The 18,189-nt window shown below is 38.2% G+C and overlaps 2 protein-coding genes across 6 annotated transcripts; one reads left to right on the forward strand and one right to left on the reverse strand.

Moving 5' to 3' along the window:
* The first annotated feature begins 175 nt into the window (after window positions 1–175).
* Window positions 176–13,412, forward strand: LOC107781353 (uncharacterized). Of its 2 annotated transcripts, XM_075233213.1 has the most exons (4): window positions 182–435; window positions 529–753; window positions 4,916–4,981; window positions 13,116–13,412. In XM_075233213.1, exons 1-4 carry the CDS (start codon window positions 280–282, stop codon window positions 13,257–13,259), a joined length of 591 nt encoding a protein of 196 aa, XP_075089314.1. In that variant the 5' UTR covers window positions 182–279; the 3' UTR covers window positions 13,260–13,412. The 2 variants fall into 2 exon arrangements, with proteins under 2 accessions (XP_075089315.1, XP_075089314.1); XM_075233214.1 differs by lacking the exon at window positions 4,916–4,981 and having other exon boundaries at window positions 176–435.
* A 687-nt stretch (window positions 13,413–14,099) lies between these two features.
* On the reverse strand, window positions 14,100–17,981 carry LOC107802207 (transcription factor BPE). Of its 4 annotated transcripts, none has more exons than XM_016625665.2 (6): window positions 17,414–17,981; window positions 16,535–16,723; window positions 16,312–16,377; window positions 15,310–15,378; window positions 15,163–15,234; window positions 14,100–14,471 (listed from the first exon to the last, which is right to left on the reverse strand). In XM_016625665.2, the coding sequence occupies exons 1-6, from the start codon at window positions 17,663–17,665 to the stop codon at window positions 14,346–14,348; spliced, it is 774 nt and encodes a 257-aa protein (XP_016481151.1). In that variant the 5' UTR covers window positions 17,666–17,981; the 3' UTR covers window positions 14,100–14,345. The 4 variants fall into 4 exon arrangements, with proteins under 4 accessions (XP_016481151.1, XP_016481157.1, XP_016481164.1 ...); XM_016625671.2 differs by having other exon boundaries at window positions 16,535–16,696; window positions 17,414–17,970; XM_016625678.2 differs by lacking the exon at window positions 14,100–14,471 and adding an exon at window positions 14,544–14,719 and having other exon boundaries at window positions 17,414–17,970.
* Window positions 17,982–18,189: the final 208 nt, after the last annotated feature.

Consider the following 18,189-nt stretch of genomic DNA (forward strand, 5'->3'; position numbering starts at 1 on the left):
CTTTATAGTCTTTATCTCATAACAGGAAACTATTTTTACAACTAGACATCATTAGAAAAATGGAAAAGGTCAAAAAAATTGAGTCGTTTTTCATTTCTCAACAATTTTTGAACGCTGAGGTCCAATTTATACATCAGTTTTGACTGTTGGAAGTTCAAGTGGCTACTGCGGCAGCATTTTGTTTTTTCTATTTCTTTTGTCACGAATTTTGGCTGTCGTTTCCATTTTTATTTTAAAAATAAAAATAAAAATCCAGAAGCTTAACCGAGGACCAAGCTCATGGCGGGAGCTGCCGTCATACTCCCAATATCACTACCATTTCCCGTCAAATTATCATTAACAACTTCACCATCTTCTCTTTCTCCAATTTGTCACTCATTACCTCTCCCCTTACTTCTTCGCAGAAACCCTAAATTGACCATTTGCCATGCCAAGGTCAATTAACTTTTTTCAATCAAATAATCAATCATTTAATTTGGTTCGAGTTCATTTAATTTGTTCTTTTTTTCTGGTTTTCTCGGTGTTTAGTTTGGTGGATCGTTTGGAGAAGCAGCAGAGAGGATGTACCGAATGAATTTTGAAGGAGATGAATTGGTAGAGGAAGAGGATGAAGAAGATAGCGATGAGGAAGAGGAGACAGAGAGCAGTTTGGATTTGCTAATGAGGTTAGTGGGGAACATGTTCAAGAAGGTTTCAAAGCGTGCTAGGAAAGCTACCCGTTCTATACTGCCGGACGTCATTCCTCCACAGCTTGTAATTCTTCAAACTTCCTCTTTCCTAGTATACTCACAAATCTCAATAATTAAGCATATACATTACTAGCAGTTTTGGAGCCCCAGGGCTTTAAGTTAGAGGGTGCACTGTAGAGTGTAATTTTTGTTTGGGTTCATCTGGGTTAGCTTTGGCCCGGACTATATATTTGTTAAAAAAAATCACTAAATAGAGTACAAAATATTGATTTCGAACCTAGTAAATCAAATGAGTTGCGGTGGAATCCCGAAACTCGAACCCATAAAGTTCAAATCATAGATCCACCTCTAGAATGCAGAGTGTCACTAATCGTTTTTGACAATGGGTTTGGACTTTGTCATGCGTGCGTGTGTGTATTTCAACTACATATGTAGTTCGAGTTCAAAGAATGCATCTGCACACCCCTAACAAATAGGATATTTTATATGAGATTGGTGTCTAAAATTTTGTTGCTGAAATAGTGTCCTTTCATAGGCATAAGTTTAATGCTATAGCTGAAGCTTATCTACCTGGAACTAGAATGTACGTTTCTTGTACCTTGACTGTGTTAGGATGTTGAAAAACTAAGCATTTTTATTGTTAGTTGTAGATGTATGATGGTCGTTAGTTCCGATTGAAGGATAAACTTTCTTTTCTTTGTATGTGGAGGGAGGTAAACGGGAAATGGTATCAATTCTCAAGTAGCTCGTCAAAAGACTTATGTTATTCAACTGTAGGTGCATCCCTGTTTCAGTTGCACCGACCACCTGATCTCCCTCAAAATGACTTTCTTCACCTTTTACATAAATATCGTCATGGGCAACTCTCCTATAGCGGCAGTGGCACACAAATTGCCCGTGTGACGCTTGTGGTCACATTAAACCACAAACCAGTCTACTCTCATCTCAAGCCTTCCCAGCAGATAACCTGGTGGCATGATCAGGTGCTCAAAGTAAATTAGCAGAATACTCTCATGCTTCCTAACGCCTTAAGCGTTATCTCAAGAAAGATCTCATCCTCTTAGTCTTTTTCTTAAAAACAATGGTGTTCCTCTTGGACTATGGTCATGACAACCTCATGGTGGAGCTTGTAGTCAGTGGGAGGTTTGCATAACACAGGTCGCTCATCTTGTGCTTGAGGCTTTGTCCTTGACTAGATATAATACTCTCGGACCGCAACTCATATATTGTGTATGCGCATCTGTAATGGTTAAGGCCATTGGTCGCCTCTTACTTCATACTGATCATTGCTCGAGTAGGGAAATTCCAAATTAAAAGTTTGTGCACTTGCCTCGTGCTTGCCCCAACATACCCGACTTATCATCACCAGATGAGGGTCAATCCTAAGTCCTTTTCTTGCTTCTAGTGCGATTGTCAAATAATACCCACACTTAGTATATAGTGTAAGACATTTCCAGCCATCATGTGATGTTGCTTCTCAACTACACTTCTAAGCCAATTGATCCTTCTCTCAAGATTGAACCTAGCCAAGCTCACAACTTATTGCACGAAATTTAAAAGAGTGGTGCCTCCAGTGTTCAAAAGCAGGGAGGAGTTTTTCACTCGCAAATTGTAGCCTGCAGAACACAGTCATCACGTACTGGCAACGTCCAACTACGGACACTCAATTTTAGTACTGCGACTATGGATTGTCCACAGATTTTCCTAGCTCATTGGTGACCTTAAACACTCCTTCAAGTCGCTAGACAAGCTCTTGAGGATGACATCCGAGATTGTTCAGTCGTGCAGCTTGTTGGTGGCACGCACAGTATGCAGTCACAATTTATGTCCCCTTATATATGTCTTAAAATAAACAAAGCGACAGGAGTAAACATGTTGTTGCCACTATATCATGGTGGCTTCAGTTATATAGACTCGTTTTGAACATCCTCTATTCCTCTGTCAAGTTTCAGTTCATTCTCATACTTGTGGACAGTGTCGTTACCCTTCGAAGTTGCATATGATCACAGCAACGGTGAGATTACGGCAAGTGAAATTTGTATGAACTGAATTAGAAACAAGGCCATCTTCGGTGTGTGCAGTCTTGCATCTTACCATCTTTCAAGCTCCACCCCGAGATTTCACTCCTCTTGAATTCTACACTGTGCCCAAGCGACTAATACTCTTGCTGCACTGTAGGTAACCCTGTTATGTGTTGTCTGCGTAGCGTGGCACTGTCGGGGCCACTGGCAGTATGACAGGTAGTACAGTCTTCTGTGACATTATGGTTGGTTGAGAGATCAGTGTTATTTGATATTCTATGGTACTACTGCGGTCCTCTTCCATTGATGGAAAGCAGCGTATCTTGGGTCATTCACCATCAGCTATTGAATGAGGAATGAAGAAATCATAACTCACCATGTTCTTTGTGGATTGTGGGTGACATTATGGTTGGTTGAGAGATCAGTGTTATTTGATATTCTATGGTAGTACTGCGGTCTTCTTCCATTGATGGAAAGCAGCGTATCTTGGGTCATTCACCATCAGCTATTGAATGAGCAATGAAGAAAATCATAACTCAACATGTTCTTTGTGGATTTTGGGTGTGTTTGGTATGATGGGAAATTTTTTCTGAAAATTGTTTTTTAGAGAAAAGTCATTTTCTGGTTTTTTGTTTCCAGAAAATACTTTTCAGGGAAAACATTTATCACTGAAGGGGGAAAATGACTTCTCTCACCTATGGGCGGAAATCATTTTAATTCACAATTATATCAACTTTTAACGTCGTATCACTGCTTTAACTAACACTTGACATTATTATCAGTTTTTAATACTCAGTTTTCAATAAAACACTATCCAGTTTGCTAATATTACTATAAATCTTTAATAAATGTATTTTTTGGAAAATATTTTCCAATGTTCAACCAAACATTGGAAAACATTTTCCATAAAAATTTTTTTTCAGAAAATAAGTCATTTTTCGGAAAATGACTGGCCTATACCGAACACACCATTTATCCAGACAGAGTTGTCCTCTGTTTTGTTGTATTAAAAACGCGTGTATAAAATTCTTTTAAGACCAGCAATCAGCTAAGTTGCTCGGATTCTTCACTTTCAGTATTGCACTCCTGTCAACACGACGTGGGTGTGAGTGTGGGATCCGTACCGGATCTGGTCAACCGATTTTGGGTACTTTGACCAAAATCGAGGAGAAATTCGGGACATATATAGTGATTTCTGAAATCAAAATAAAAACTAGGGTAAAACTGAAGAAAATGGAATACCTTGTATATAGAATTTATATGTCAGTCCTTTTCCTTTTATCTCCTTCTCGGATTCTCCTCTTGATCAATATTTTCTCCTTCTCGGAATACCTTGAGTTTTTCACATAATGTCTCATAATTTGGACATATTTTTGTAACTCTATTATAGATATTTGAGTTATTTTTAGCCGAATCTCTGCACCTGTATCCATACTTGGATCTGTATTCCTGAATCTTAAAATTTAGATCATGAAGGATCTGACCTCTAGATCCGCACCTGTATCGTACACCCGCACCCGAGTCCGAGCAACTTAGGTAATCAGGGTATTGCATAGAGCAATTTATGTGTAAATTAGTTAGAAGTTTTTGGTTGTACCAACACACTTTTTATGATTTCCCATTTGAAGCTAGCATGAGCTTAATCTAACGTGAATTCCAAGGTATCTGGTTTCCCAACTTCGCTTTAGCCACCTCTTTAAAGGGAAATGAATGTTTAGCAGAATTGCAATGACTTATCCCATCTATGTTGCGTGGACTCTCCAAAATGCTACCACACTCGTGTCGGATCCTTCAAAAATGCACTACTTTTGAAGGATTCAATACAAACTCAGCCACATTTTCGGAGGTTCCGGGCAACATAGTATCCCATTGCATTGTAATAGGAAGTTGGCATATTTCCTAATGTGCTAACTTTATGTTTTTCTTAATTTTACGAGTTAAAGTTGATTTGTGCTTTCATGGCAACATGAGGCAATCCACCTTTAGAAACTTCAATTCAGTTCACACCTGCTTAGTACCATGTTTCTTTTCCTTATTTACCATGTCGGGGCTATTAGTGTTTTCTTAGTTTTGATCTTCTAATTGATCATTTCCAGAAGTTATGTTCAGAATCTTCTCTCCCACTTGTGGGAAACTACTGGGTTTGTTGTTGTTGTATGTTTAGGATCTTCTCTCTTATCTCTTCTCGTTGTTGGAGGAATGCAGGTTTCTTTTGCGGTTGATGGAGTTCTAATTTTGGCTTCACTCTCCATCTTGAAGGCATTTCTTGAGGTATTCCTCTGCCATGTCATTTTCTCTTACAGAGAACACACAATAATGGCATGTTACTTGTTTTAAGGGTTTGCCCATTTAATCAAATCTGTTTTCTGGTTCTTTGTGGCTTCAAGCTGCCTATCGACTAATTAAAGGAAACAGATATGCAGTTCTAAGAATGTAATATAAAATAGGTTTATATAATTTATCCAGCATAATGCTTATAAAATAGAAGTGTAAATTTTGTTTTTTATTTTGTATTTTCTAGAGTCATGGGAAGTCATTTACATCTAGAACTTTTGCCATATAATTAGTAAAGGCATATACAAATTATGCTACTATTTCTTTCCCTATTTGTTTGTCATTTTCATTTATCAATCAATGGTCACTTAGACTAACTGCGCAACTAGATTGAATTTACATTTTGAATTTAATTTATATGTTCAAAAATTGTGCGAAGAGTACTTTTTTCTCCATCTTGATTTGTGTGATACTCTTTCCTATTTGAGACTTCCCAAAGTATTTGATGTCATACCATTTTCGTACAACCTTTGCAACTTTCAACAATTCAAGGTCATTAAGCTATTCAAGTAATAATGTGATATTTTCTCTATCAAACTTTCAATTACTAATCATTATTTTTTCTCTATCATTTATATTAATTCATAAGCCAAGTATTTTATTTTGATAGCGGGAAGCGTGTCAGGAAATAGGAAGGAAAAATAACGAAAACAAAAATTCAATTATCTTTACAAGACAAAATTTATGTGGTTCGGCAATTTTTGCCTAATCCATTGTCACACAGTAAAGTTTTATTGCCAGAGAAAAAGTACGCTGTTATGGATGAGTGATACAAATGAGTAGTGATGCCTATTTATAGGCAGGGATCAGCTGAAAATCAAATTTAACATCTAGAGCACCGTTCCAATCAAGTAACCTCATATAAAATGGAACCAACAACACACAACAACATACCCAGTATAATCCCACCTAATGGGGTCTGGGGAGGGTAGTGTGTACGCAGACCTTACCCCTACCTTTGTGGAGGTAGAGAGGTTGTTTCCAATAGACCCTCGGCTCAGGCATGCATAAGTAGTACAATAATAACAAGAGGGAGTATAAATTGCAAAATTCTCATATCAAATCAGCGAGGAGTAGAATAAAAATTGTTGGTGCATGATAACTTAGTTTGACCCTCAGAAAAAGACAAACATTTTGGATAGAGGGAGTATTTATCTACTGTGTTAGCTGAACCAGTCTGTTACTTCGGGTGTGTGTGCACGTGTAAAGTCTGCCAGTACTTTGCACTCTATTTATTCAATCTTTCAACTTGAAAAATTATTTTGTTGCTGCTTTGGGTACTAACAGGGGAGTCCGAAACCTTTTTAATCATTTTTTGGACAAAAAACACTTTTGTACTACTTTAAAAAAAGTTACATAAATGAGTAAAACGCAGTATTATACTGTGAATTACTTTAACGGAAATTTTGCCGTTAAAGTAATTCGCAGTATAGTACTGCGTTTTACTTAAAAAATTATTTTTTTTTGTAATTCGCAGTACTATACTGCGTTTTACTAAGATGCTGGGCCCAGCTATATTTTATTAAAGTTGTTCGCAGTATTATACTGTGTTTTACTTAAAACGCAGTATAATACTGCGAACAGCTTCAATAAAATATAGCTCCTTCTTCTTCCTTGGACCACTGAACCGAAGAAAACCAAACACCTTCGATTCTGCTGGTCCCCCCCTCCCCCCCCCCGCGTCAAACTTCAAAAAAAAAATTTTTGGGCCCCACCTGTCACCTAAAAAACAAGGAGTGTAGGTCCCACATACAAGACAAGCTTTGGATTCCTTCTTTCGGGTGCAAAAATTTGATTTCAATCAAGTTTAAAAAACTTAAATCGAGGTATTTCAATTTTGTTTATGTCGAAACTCGTATAGTACATACATATTTGTATTGTTTAATGTGTTTCCATTAGGGCCGTGCACGGATCGGATTTAGCCTATTTCGGATTTGGATTTCGGATTTCGGATTCTGAAAAGGGCAATCCGAATCCGATCCGAATTAACATTGGATTGGATCGGATTTTAAACTTTGGATCGGATAATTTTTCGGATTGTCGGATCGGATTGTCACAAAAAATTTCAACAATTTAAAGTTCATTCGGTGTCTCTATCTCATCTTCCATCTACCAAAACAAACAAAAAAATCAAAATAAAATCAAAAGTTGAAGAATAGAACATGAAATAGACATAAAAGACAGAAGAGAAGAGAAGAGAGGCGGAAGAAAGAGACAAAATCAAAGTAAAATCGTAAGTTTGAGTCATTGAGACTCTTTTAGTCTTCACTGAAGAGAAGAGAGGTGCAAGAGAGGCGGAAAAATCTAAATGAGTGAGGGGGTGTGTGAAAAATGAATAAGCATAACCCTAAAATTTTAGTGTGTATTTATATAGGTACATATAATTTCGGATATCGGATCGGATCGGATTAAAATCATACCAATCCGAATCCAATCCGAAAATCCGAAATTTCATAAAACACAATCCGTATCCAATCCAAAAATCCGAAATTTGAAATCCGAAAATCCGAAATAGAGTGGATCGGATCGGATTTCGGATATCCGATCCAAATGCACAGCCCTAGTTTCCATGTTAATTTGTGTTATGTTTGTGTTTAAATTTGTATCTTATTTATACCCGGATTGATTTATTAGCTTTGGTACAAAAAATTGTTAAAATTTGATAAATTATTTGTATTGTTAAAAAATTAATATTATTTATTTTGTTGTTCATATTTGTATTTTATGTTAGTTGTTTTTATATGTAATAGTGACCTTTTAGCGTAGTAAAATAAATAGCCTTTTAGCGTAGTAAAATATAGAGCCTTTTAGTGTAGTAAAATATAGAGCCTTTTAGTGTTGTAAAATGTAGAGCCTTTTAGCGTAGTAAAATGTAGAGCCTTTTAGCGTAGAGTCTATGTAGTTTAAGTATGTAGTAACTGCAAACTCTATCCAATTACACTTTACAAAATTAATTATTTAATTTATAACAATAAACTTACAAAAGTAACAAATTCCTATATGTTGTAAAATTAACTCAAATATCGAGCCTGGAACCCATACATAATTATTCAGTCCAATTGTAAACATAATTAATTATTTAATTTATTAAGCTAGCACACACAATTGTAAAAATGTTAAAATTGACACGAATAATAATTAAGGATAACTCGGTGCTACCGGGCCTCAAAAAATGAGCCTGGAACCCATACATAATTATTCAGTCCAATTGTAAACATAATTAATTATTTAATTTATTAAGCTAGCACACACAATTCTAAAAATGTTGAAACTGACACGCATAATAATTAAGGATAACTCGGTGCTATCGGGCCTTAAAAATCAAGCCTGGAACCCATACATAATTATTCAGTCCAATTGTAAACATAATTAATTATTTAATTTATTAAGCTAGCACACACAATTCTAAAAATGTTGAAACTGACACGCATAATAATTAAGGATAACTCGGTGCTACCGGGCCTTAAAAATCGAGCCTGGAACCTATACATAATTATTCAGCCCAATTGTAAACATAATTAATTATTTAATTTATTAAGCTAACACACACAATTAATTTTGTTTAAATTATAGTAGACGACATGGACTTTCCTCTGCCTGCGCATCCCGGACCTGCCGAGGATCAGCTACTAGTGTTGCAAGGCGACCATAGGTCCTCCTTTGTATGGGAGGGACAGCTATCGATGCAGCCTCTCCGCCCCAGGAGACCTGACGATTTGTGGGAGTTCATTGGGGAGCATCCTTTCCATGCCCGTGTAGTCGCGCGCCTACAGGCTACGGGCTTCTATACGATTTTTGAGCTTGGACGGATGCAGCTTGATTGGTCTCTCATCACGGCCTTGGTAGAGCGGTGGCGACCGGAGACGCACACTTTTCACTTACCCACTGGAGAGGCCACCATCACGCTGGAGGATGTTCAGGTTTCGTACGGGCTGCGCGTAGATGGACAGGCCGTAGCACTGCCCCAGTACATTAGATCCATGACGCGTGCACGGTTTTTGGATATGATGGGGCATCTTATTGGTTATAGACCTCAGGGTGACGCTGGGGGCAGTCGCGTTGCTTTGTCAGCTATCAGAGATTATATGGCATTTTTGCACCCAGACATTACCGGCGAGACTGAGGATCTCCACATTGAGAGGTACACGCGGTTGGCGCTGCTCCTGCTTTTCGGGTGTGTCTTGTTCCCGAACACTTCGGGGAGTAAAGTGAGTATGCGCTTTCTCCATCATCTTCAGCAGCTGGATGGTTTTACCCAGTACAGTTTGGGTGTTGCTGTTCTCGCATACCTATATAGGAGCATGTGCCGGGCGAGCATGGGCCCAGCGGTGGACATATGTGGTTTTCTGCCCAGCGATGGTTTGCACTTGCAGCTTGCGCAAATAGTCCTTGTTACATACCATCTTAAAAGGTTTCGGTGGCCAATAATGCTCAGCACCTAATGGCTGCAACTTCCCACTATACGTGTCTATGTATGCAGCAATACTGTATTGCCTATCAATATAGTTTGTTGCCCCATATCCAACTTGTTGAAAGCACTTCAACGCATGTGCGCACGACATGTGGTAGATGGTCCATTTCCCACATGAACATAACCTTCTATTTTCATTCACCGTCTGTAGATTATTCCCACGGTGTCTGCGGATAGCGGTCTTAACTTCAAAAACACCCCGTTCATGATCGTACTGAAGAAATGAATGCCACTGTGCTCGCCTCCTTGACCTTTCAAATCTTCTCACGAGTATTGGCATAAATTGAACACCCCTGTCCATCAATGCTGATGCAGCTGCATGCCTTTCAACAAACCTCTCCGCACTCTGTTTGAATGTCATGCGGACCATGGTAGTGACAGGCAGTCCACGGGCAGATTTCAACAAGCCGTTGAATGACTCCGACACGTTTGTAGTGAGGGCTCCCTATCGTCTGCCGCCATCAGCATGCAATGTCCACATGTGAAGCTCATGCCCCATCAACCAAGTATAGGCTCGTGGTTCTAACTGTCGGATCGCTTCCATGCGCCTCGTGAATTTGCACTGCTGGTGCTCAGTTGCAGCCAGCCACATTAAGTCATGCAATGCCTTGTCAGGATATTTCTTCTGGAAATTGGCCTTCAGGTGACGCACACAGTAACGGTGGTATGCATATGGTTCCTGTCATTCAGGCAAGTGACGTACAGAACTTAAAATACCACCATGCCGATCAGATATTAGACAAATACCTGAACGTTGTTTGACAACGTGCTGCTTTAAGTGGTTCAAAAAAAGCGTCCATGTCTCTTCACTTTCGTTGGCACATATGGCAAAAGCTAGTGGAAATATTTGCCCGTTGGCATCTACTGCAACTGCAATCAAAAGCTTAATATCATACTTTCCATAGACATGAGTACCGTCTATGGAAATAACAGGACGACAATGCACAAAACCATCAATTGCTGGTTTAAATGACCAGAACACATAGTTGAAAATATATTCGGGTCTGTCCGGACTCCGCTCACGCCTCCATTCAACAACAGTCCTGGGGTTAAAGTGTTGCAGTGCGGCCATGTACCTGGGCAGATTTGAAAAAGACTTATCCCAGTCGCCATAAATAAGTTCAAAGGCACGTTTGCGATCGAGATATGCCTTTCTTTTGGTTATAGTACAACCATACTCCTGGTGGACGGCTGTAATACACTCTTTAATCTTGAACCTAATGGACACTTCCAAATATGGAATCAAGACAAGAGAAATCAAGTCCACATCCAAGTTGAAGTGATTCTCATTGTATGTGTCCATTTCACATCTGTGCTCGCTAATAAATTTACCCACTTTCCACAAACCTGATTTCTTCTTGGTGGCACGCAACATCCAGTGACAACCCATAAAGTCTCTACGGCATACAACCTTGTATTTCTCCGTAGTTGACTCACTTACCGTCATCTCACGGCACTCTCTTATACTGTAGATTTTTACAGCCCTAATTAGGCGAGCTTTATCGGGGAAATACATGCCCTTTGTCAGAACAGCTGGTCTAGACTCATCCCACATCGCTGACCGAAATTCATCATCATCCCTTGTGAGGGCATCCACGTTCGGCATGCTTGGCAAATTATCAAGGTAGGGAATATTCCGCTCATGAAATGGCACGTGGGACTCGTACACTCTTGGTCTAGCTGGAGGTGGAGGAACATGCTCCCTCGTCAACTTAGGTTCAACATTCACTTCCTCCTCATCATCACCCTCATCATGGAAGGGTGTGTCATTCCCAGACTCATCCGCATTGTTGTCATAATCACTATCATCTTCCAGACTCTGCGCATCTGCCAAATCACGAGTAAATACGTCGTCTATGGGCAACTGTGTGAGGTTAGGAGCTTTAAGAAGCTCGTTTTCACTGCACATAAAGAACAAAGTGATAAGTTACCCAATTAGATAAATACTTTAGATATAGCTATATCACTTTACTTACAAGTCGTACTGTCTTGACGTTTCATGATGGATATTTTCTTGTTGGTGATGACTCCCAGATGGACCACCATGGTCCAATACTCCAGAACTACGCATATTCCAACTAGGGGCAGGGTCATAACTTGTAAAATTCATATCCGGACGGTGCCCCCTATGAAAAATATGAGTGTTAATACAAATCCAATTAAAACATAAATTAAACATCGCTAAAGCGTAGTAAAATTGAAGTTTACCAGTCGTCTTGTTGATTATCTAAAGTCGAAAAATTATTTTGTGGCTGCTCATTTGCTGGTGGTGACAAGTTTAAATCAAGGCAAACTCTTTCATCACCAATCTGTCCGGCAAAAACTGCTCCAGAATAACCACCCGATGACTGGGGGTTATCCCTACTATGCACGCCCTCATTATTGGGAACGTCTTCCACCTTGACGTACATTTCCAATAATTTTATTACAATAAATTCCCTATATTCATCCGGAATCAGCAAAAAATCTCTAAGAGTTTCATCATCCTCGATGTTAAACTCAGAATAATAAGCAAACCCCTGCGGAGTCACTGAATACGGAAATCTACCGGTTATTTTAAGGTTAACCGAACGCCTCCTCTCATTCATTTTTTTACGTAACAACGATACCAATTTATCGTACTCCATAGTAAGCGGCAATTTAACATGACATTGTGGAGGTGAGCTATACCTCACAGAGTTATTCTCCAACACAACCTCCCCTCACCCGCCCCAATATAGTGAAACCCTTATTTTTGCCACTTCAGACATTGTAAAAAAATAATTGATAAGAAGAGAGAAGTATGAACGTAAGTTTGAAATAAAGTATTGAATGAATTTTTATAAAATTGAAATGCCTTTAAATAAGGCAAGTCCGACGTTGGGGTGTAGAATTTTTCTATGTAAAACCCAGTACAATACTACGTTTTATGTATTGAATTATTGTTATGTCAGTTCATTATTGGTGGGGGCAAAAACCAGAGTACAACGCAATTATTTAATGTAAAACGCATTATTATACTGCGTTTTACAAATGTATCTTAGTAAAACGTAGTATAGTACTGCGAATTACAAAAAAAAATAATTTTTTAAGTAAAACGCAGTACTATACTGCGAATTACTTTAACGGCAAAATTTCCGTTAAAGTAATTCGCAGTATAATACTGCGTTTTACTCATTTATGTAACTTTTTTTTTTAAAGTAGTACAAAAGTGTTTTTTGTCCAAAAAATGATACATGTTTTTAGATCTTTTCCACCGAACACTAGGCAATAAGTAATTTATCTGTATCTAGACAGTTAAATCAAGGGTATCTCTGGATGCAACCATGTTGTAGTTTTATCTGATGTCAAAGGCTTTTGGTAAAAAAGCACTTGTTTCATGGTTTCTGACCTAATGTATGCACATTAACTCAGAAGTAATGTGTCAAAACCTTCAACCAGATTAGAGGATTAAACGCTCCAGGTTCTGAAGGTTCTTGTGAAAAGCAATTTTACGTCTTCCATTCTAATTTAAGCATGATTAATGGTTAAATATATCAATTTCTGCTCTTGTGTGGATGAGATATTGATCTTTAATTGAACTCTGCTACTGCCTGTTGATTATGATCATTGTCCTTCTAGGTGATCTGCACACTTGGTGGTGCTGTCTTTGTAGCAATTTTGTTGTTACGTGTGCTCTGGTCGGCTGTTTCCTACTTTCAGTCTACTAGCTCAGGTTTTAACGATGGTGGGAGTTCATATGGCAGTACACAACCCGCAGCATGATTGAGCCTAGCCACATACCTTTCATCTGGTTAATCATTAACAGTACAAATTAATTCTTAAAGCAACAAAAATTGTTATTAGCAGTAAAATGTTCTGTAAGTAATAGTGACTTGATTTGGCAATGTGAATTTTACATGTTGGAAGGTTTTGGCAGCTTCTACAGGGAGTTGATTCATTTTTTGCTTGGAGTTTGCACATATTTTCAAATGACCATGAAATGACAGATGATGAAGATTTGTGGGTTTCGTCCTCTTGAATTGTGTATCTTGAACTAGATATGAGGCAATTTAGTTTACTTGTTGTGCTAATTGCATGCTGCCTTAGCTAAAAATGGTCAAGCAGTATCTCTCTTTACTGGTTATATCAGTATTTCTCTTCAAGAAGGAAACAGCAGCAGTTTTAACAGACAGCAAACTTGAGTAAAATCGTCAGAAAAAAAGGAAAACATGGGAAGGATTCAAATCCCACTAGAACTTAAAAATACCTTTGGTGATTTCCTCTGTTCTAAGTCTTGGTGGATAGAGTTTATTCGAAAATACACAATTACCTACTAGTAGTATATTAACAGACATGCGCGTAAGCTAAATTGAAGTCTGAACACCACTGTTATTATAGATAAATAAGAGTGCCTTCTACTCCGTGTTACTTCTTCCCGTGCTTGGAAAATCTTATATAATGAACAGTCACGAGATCTCTAACCGTAATTTCATAACCGAACCACTTATTAATATCTGAGCTATACACTGATATGGTACATTTATTGAATTGCACAAGGTTCATTACTATTTTTTAATTGTGGTAGTTTTGGCAAACAAGAAAAGCAGAACACACAAATGCTTTTAGAACAACAGGCACAAACTTCAGCTTCTTGATATACCTTAATAACCATTTCAAATAGGCATCTTCACCACTATACTATTCATCATATAAGGTGATTTGTTTCTCGCTGTCCTAAAGATTTTCAACAACTCTGCCTGATCAGAAACAAGCTATCTTTAAATCAAGGAACAATTATACATTTTGCAGTCCCCTGAGGAAGCATTAGCCTCCTAAGAATTTATTTGCCTTTGATGCCGATTATTTACTTTATGCTCTTTCAAATCCACCGCCAATCTGCATATGCAACCAATCTGGTGATGTACCCCCAGCATATTCCCTCGTACCTTGTGAACCAAATGCCATGGCATTTGCCTCGAATGTTTGCTGCCCGAGCTGGAAACAACCAGAGTACCTCGTTATGAATTGAAAATATTTCTCCAAGTATCTTATTTTTAGAATTACAGAATGTATTTCCTTTTTGAGCTTAGAATATATGCCTTCTCTCTCTTCACAATATTGCTTTGGTTTTTCTTAACACCTTCTAACTTATATCAGGAGCTAAATTTCAACATGCTGTTAAGTGATGCCTCTGTGGGTCCTTCTTATACACACGCATTGCAATCTTGTATCTTCAAACTATGCTATACATTGTAAAGCGAGATGACAATAAGAGTAACTCAAAGAAACCTGAACAATTGCAAACTGTTAAGCGATACAGTAGCTCAGAAATTTTGCGTGCTGTTATTTAATCACTAATTATAATTTCAAGGAGCTAATGCCAAGCAAGTCTCGGAAGTCGGAGGTGACGGTTTGCTAAATGTGGGCACAAGGCCCCCAACCTCCTCCAAACACCAAAAATCTTAGTACTACATCCAAGATTGACGGGGAGTTATGCTATGAAAAAGACAGATATCAGCAAGTTAGAAGGTAGCTGAGGTTCTAGTGGAGTTAACAGTGTTCGACAAACAAGATTATATGTGTAGTTTCCATAAAGAACATGAGCAAATTACTAGTTCGTTATCGACATGAACAACAAAGAATAAAATACAACTGGCATGGAAAGACTTTCTGATATAACACTTACATCTTTAGTAGGAAATCCTTCGATGTTTGGGGGTACTCTTGTATTAACTGCTTCAAGCTTCATTGATAGGAACTGAGGATTCACGAAAAAATGTTTAGTGTAGAAGTCTCAACTAGAACAGTGCAACAAGATAGGTGGATAACATACCTCAACCTGGCGTTGTAGTGATTGGACATAATTGATTATCTCATCAAGGACGAGAGCTTTTCCAATTACCTGTAACCAAACAACGACAAACTGACTTTCCCCATTGCATTTCAAAAGCAAATGTTACATATCACTGAAATTGAATTCACGTTTTGATGTTAATTTATGTGAAGAGAATTAGAGGTTAAAGTCCCACCATCCTAGCACCAGCTATGGGGCTAGAATACAGGCAGCTTTAGAGACATCAGGTTCATTTCTGCTCTATGTTCCTTAAGAAATTAGAAGTTAAAACCAGCACCATTCTTGCACCAATCATGTGGCTGGACCGCAGATAGCTTTAGACTCATTAGGTTCATTACACCATATGTTCCTGACAAATGGAACAGCGTGTACAGTTAGAGAGTTCTTTGAACGCCAACAAATGCTTGATATCAGGAAGGCTGGTACAGTTCTGAGGTCAAGTAGGAGAGGAGAGCAAGTAAAGACCTTTGGCATAGAACAATATGACGAAACCTACATGATGTTGCTTTAATAAGTAGTTCAAACAGATGGCTCATTTGCATCCACTTAGCTGAATATTACAAATTGGAAGCTGATCGTAATGACAAACAAGAAAGGTAAGTTCCAAGGTTGTACTTGCATGGGAGCTCTTGATGTAATTGACACGTCAACTGAAGAGACCAACATTGATCCAATTTGACTGTAGTGCAATTTCTGAAAGAAATTTTGTGAGCCTTTGTTTGAAAAGGATGATAAGGCGAGCAGGTTTTGCCTGTGAGACTCAACCCTATCATCTCAACCATAAAATAGGGATATTCCGCAGTAAAGTCCAAAACCACCAGGAGTATCAATCATGCATTAGATTTTGTTTTTCTTTTTTTTTTTTGGTACTTTCAGATTCATCTAATAACTAACAAAGAAACAAATGGAAAAGCAGCTGATCAGAATGAAGGTTGCTTCAGATATTTCAACAGTAGAAAGATAAAGTAAACTGTAGCATACCTTGTTACAACCAGGGACCAAGTCTTGTAGGATTTTCATCCTTTCACTGATCTTTTCTCTCCTGGCCTGCAAACCAAAATGGTCCAATCAGCAAATTCCTTTATTGCTCATACAGAACCATCAATTCCAAATTTTGACTTTTCCACATAATCCCATAGTGCATTTGGAAAATTAATGGTCGGGTAAGAAAGTGTGAATGATGAAAATAATGAGGAAGAATTACTCTTTCTGCTAGGCTGTGACTATCGGTAGCTTGACCTCTCCTTGCTCGCACATGAATGTAATCTTTAGGTGGTTCAGCTGACTTTGCAGGTTGGTCTGCAGATTTTCCTGAATTCCCTTCCCCATCACCTCCGGATTCATGGTTCTCATTTGATCCTGTGGCCTTCAAACGCTTACTATCAGATTCACTCTGCTCAAACATATTAAAAAATGTAAAAATTATAAGGACGACATCTTTTATATCATCACCCCAGAATTTTTATCCAGAATGTGATCACCTCAAAACAAACAAGAATCAGATAAAAAAGTCAACATAAATTAATTGCAAAAAAGGTCCACTCAAAAAACATTGCACCAAGAAACAGGATGGATCAACAATAAATGATGTACGCATGTCATTCTTTACCAGCTTTCTACATACAGCACATCAATCACATAGGCAGATCCAAAATTTGAACTTTTGGATTCTAATCGGGGATTCCAACACAACTCATTTGATTTACTAGGTTCAAAATCATTAAGTAGTACCTATATAGTGAATCTTTTGAATACAAAGTTTGAGCCAAAGCTACTATTCCGATCAAGAACCCGTAACTCACCCTCTACATCCGTCCTTGATCAATCAGCAAGATAACTGTGTAACTTATCGGATAGCTATTTCAGAACCATCTATCAATCAATCAACTAATCTTCAACCCAAATTAGTTAGTTTGTTTCGCTCTACTCAGGACCATTTCATTTCAATACTAAGTAATTATTGTTTAATCAAATAAAGGAACTAAAGGAAGGCAGAATTAACCGAACAGCAGCATTAATGTACACTACAGTAGTTGCCACAGCAATGCAGTAAAAAATTGAAGATAAATTTCAATAAGAATACCAAGCCATTGCCACTAGTTGAAACTCCTTTAGCAGATTCGTCATCCTCACGTCGTTTCCTAGCTGAACCGCTTCGGTGATTTGTTCTGTGGTCGAGAAGCATGGGATCATTGATCGGAAAATGGTGATCTCCATTGGCATACGGCATGGCGGCGCCAGCATTGATCGGAAAGGGCCAGATCTCGGCCAAATTAAAGGGCGGATTAGGGGCGGCAGCTTGAAATGCTCTAGCTTCATTCATCATTGGATCCATTTTAGAAAAATGCTAATGTAAAGACATTAATTAATAAATAAAATGTAGAGAAATCAAAGCGGGGAACAAGAAGAGCAGAGTTAAAGGGTGTGTGTCTGGGCGAGATCTCTTTCGAGAGTCACAGTGGGGTGGAGGTTGTTGGGTGCGTACTGTACCTACTGGCGTACACTGACCACCACCACTATTCACTATTCACTGTAGAGAGAGAAAATGAAAAGAGAGATTAAAAAAAAAAAAAAAAAAGAGCCTCGGGAGTTGAAAAGAAGTGACTTCGAATGAGGTCTTAACTCCCAGTGTTTTCCAACTCACGTGTACTTGATCCATTCTCACTTCATTTATATAGAAAAAAGATTCCTTCTTTTTTTTAAAAAGTATACTATTCCCTCCATTTTAATTTATGTGAACTCATTTAACTTGACACGGAGTTTAAGAAAAGAGAGAATACTTTTGATCTTATGGTGTAAAATAAGGCACATATATTTTGTGTGGCTATAAATCATTCTGTAAAGGTAAATTGTTTCCAA

Source organism: Nicotiana tabacum, chromosome 16, assembly GCF_000715075.1.
Source record: "Nicotiana tabacum cultivar K326 chromosome 16, ASM71507v2, whole genome shotgun sequence".
In the NCBI taxonomy this organism is placed as follows: Eukaryota; Viridiplantae; Streptophyta; class Magnoliopsida; order Solanales; family Solanaceae; genus Nicotiana; species Nicotiana tabacum.

Coding starts and splice junctions, on each gene's coding strand:
- LOC107802207 (XM_016625665.2), bottom strand. CDS start 17,665: ATGGATCCAATGATGAATGAAGCTAGAGCATTTCAAGCTGCCGCCCCT. Junction 16,378..16,534: donor GTCACAGCCTAGCAGAAAGA/GTAATTCTTCCT, acceptor TTTGGTTTGCAG/GCCAGGAGAGAAAAGATCAG. Junction 14,472..15,162: donor AAGGATTTCCTACTAAAGAT/GTAAGTGTTATA, acceptor GGTTGTTTCCAG/CTCGGGCAGCAAACATTCGA.
- LOC107781353 (XM_075233213.1), top strand. CDS start 280: ATGGCGGGAGCTGCCGTCATACTCCCAATATCACTACCATTTCCCGTC. Junction 436..528: donor TGACCATTTGCCATGCCAAG/GTCAATTAACTT, acceptor CTCGGTGTTTAG/TTTGGTGGATCGTTTGGAGA. Junction 4,982..13,115: donor TCTTGAAGGCATTTCTTGAG/GTATTCCTCTGC, acceptor TTGTCCTTCTAG/GTGATCTGCACACTTGGTGG.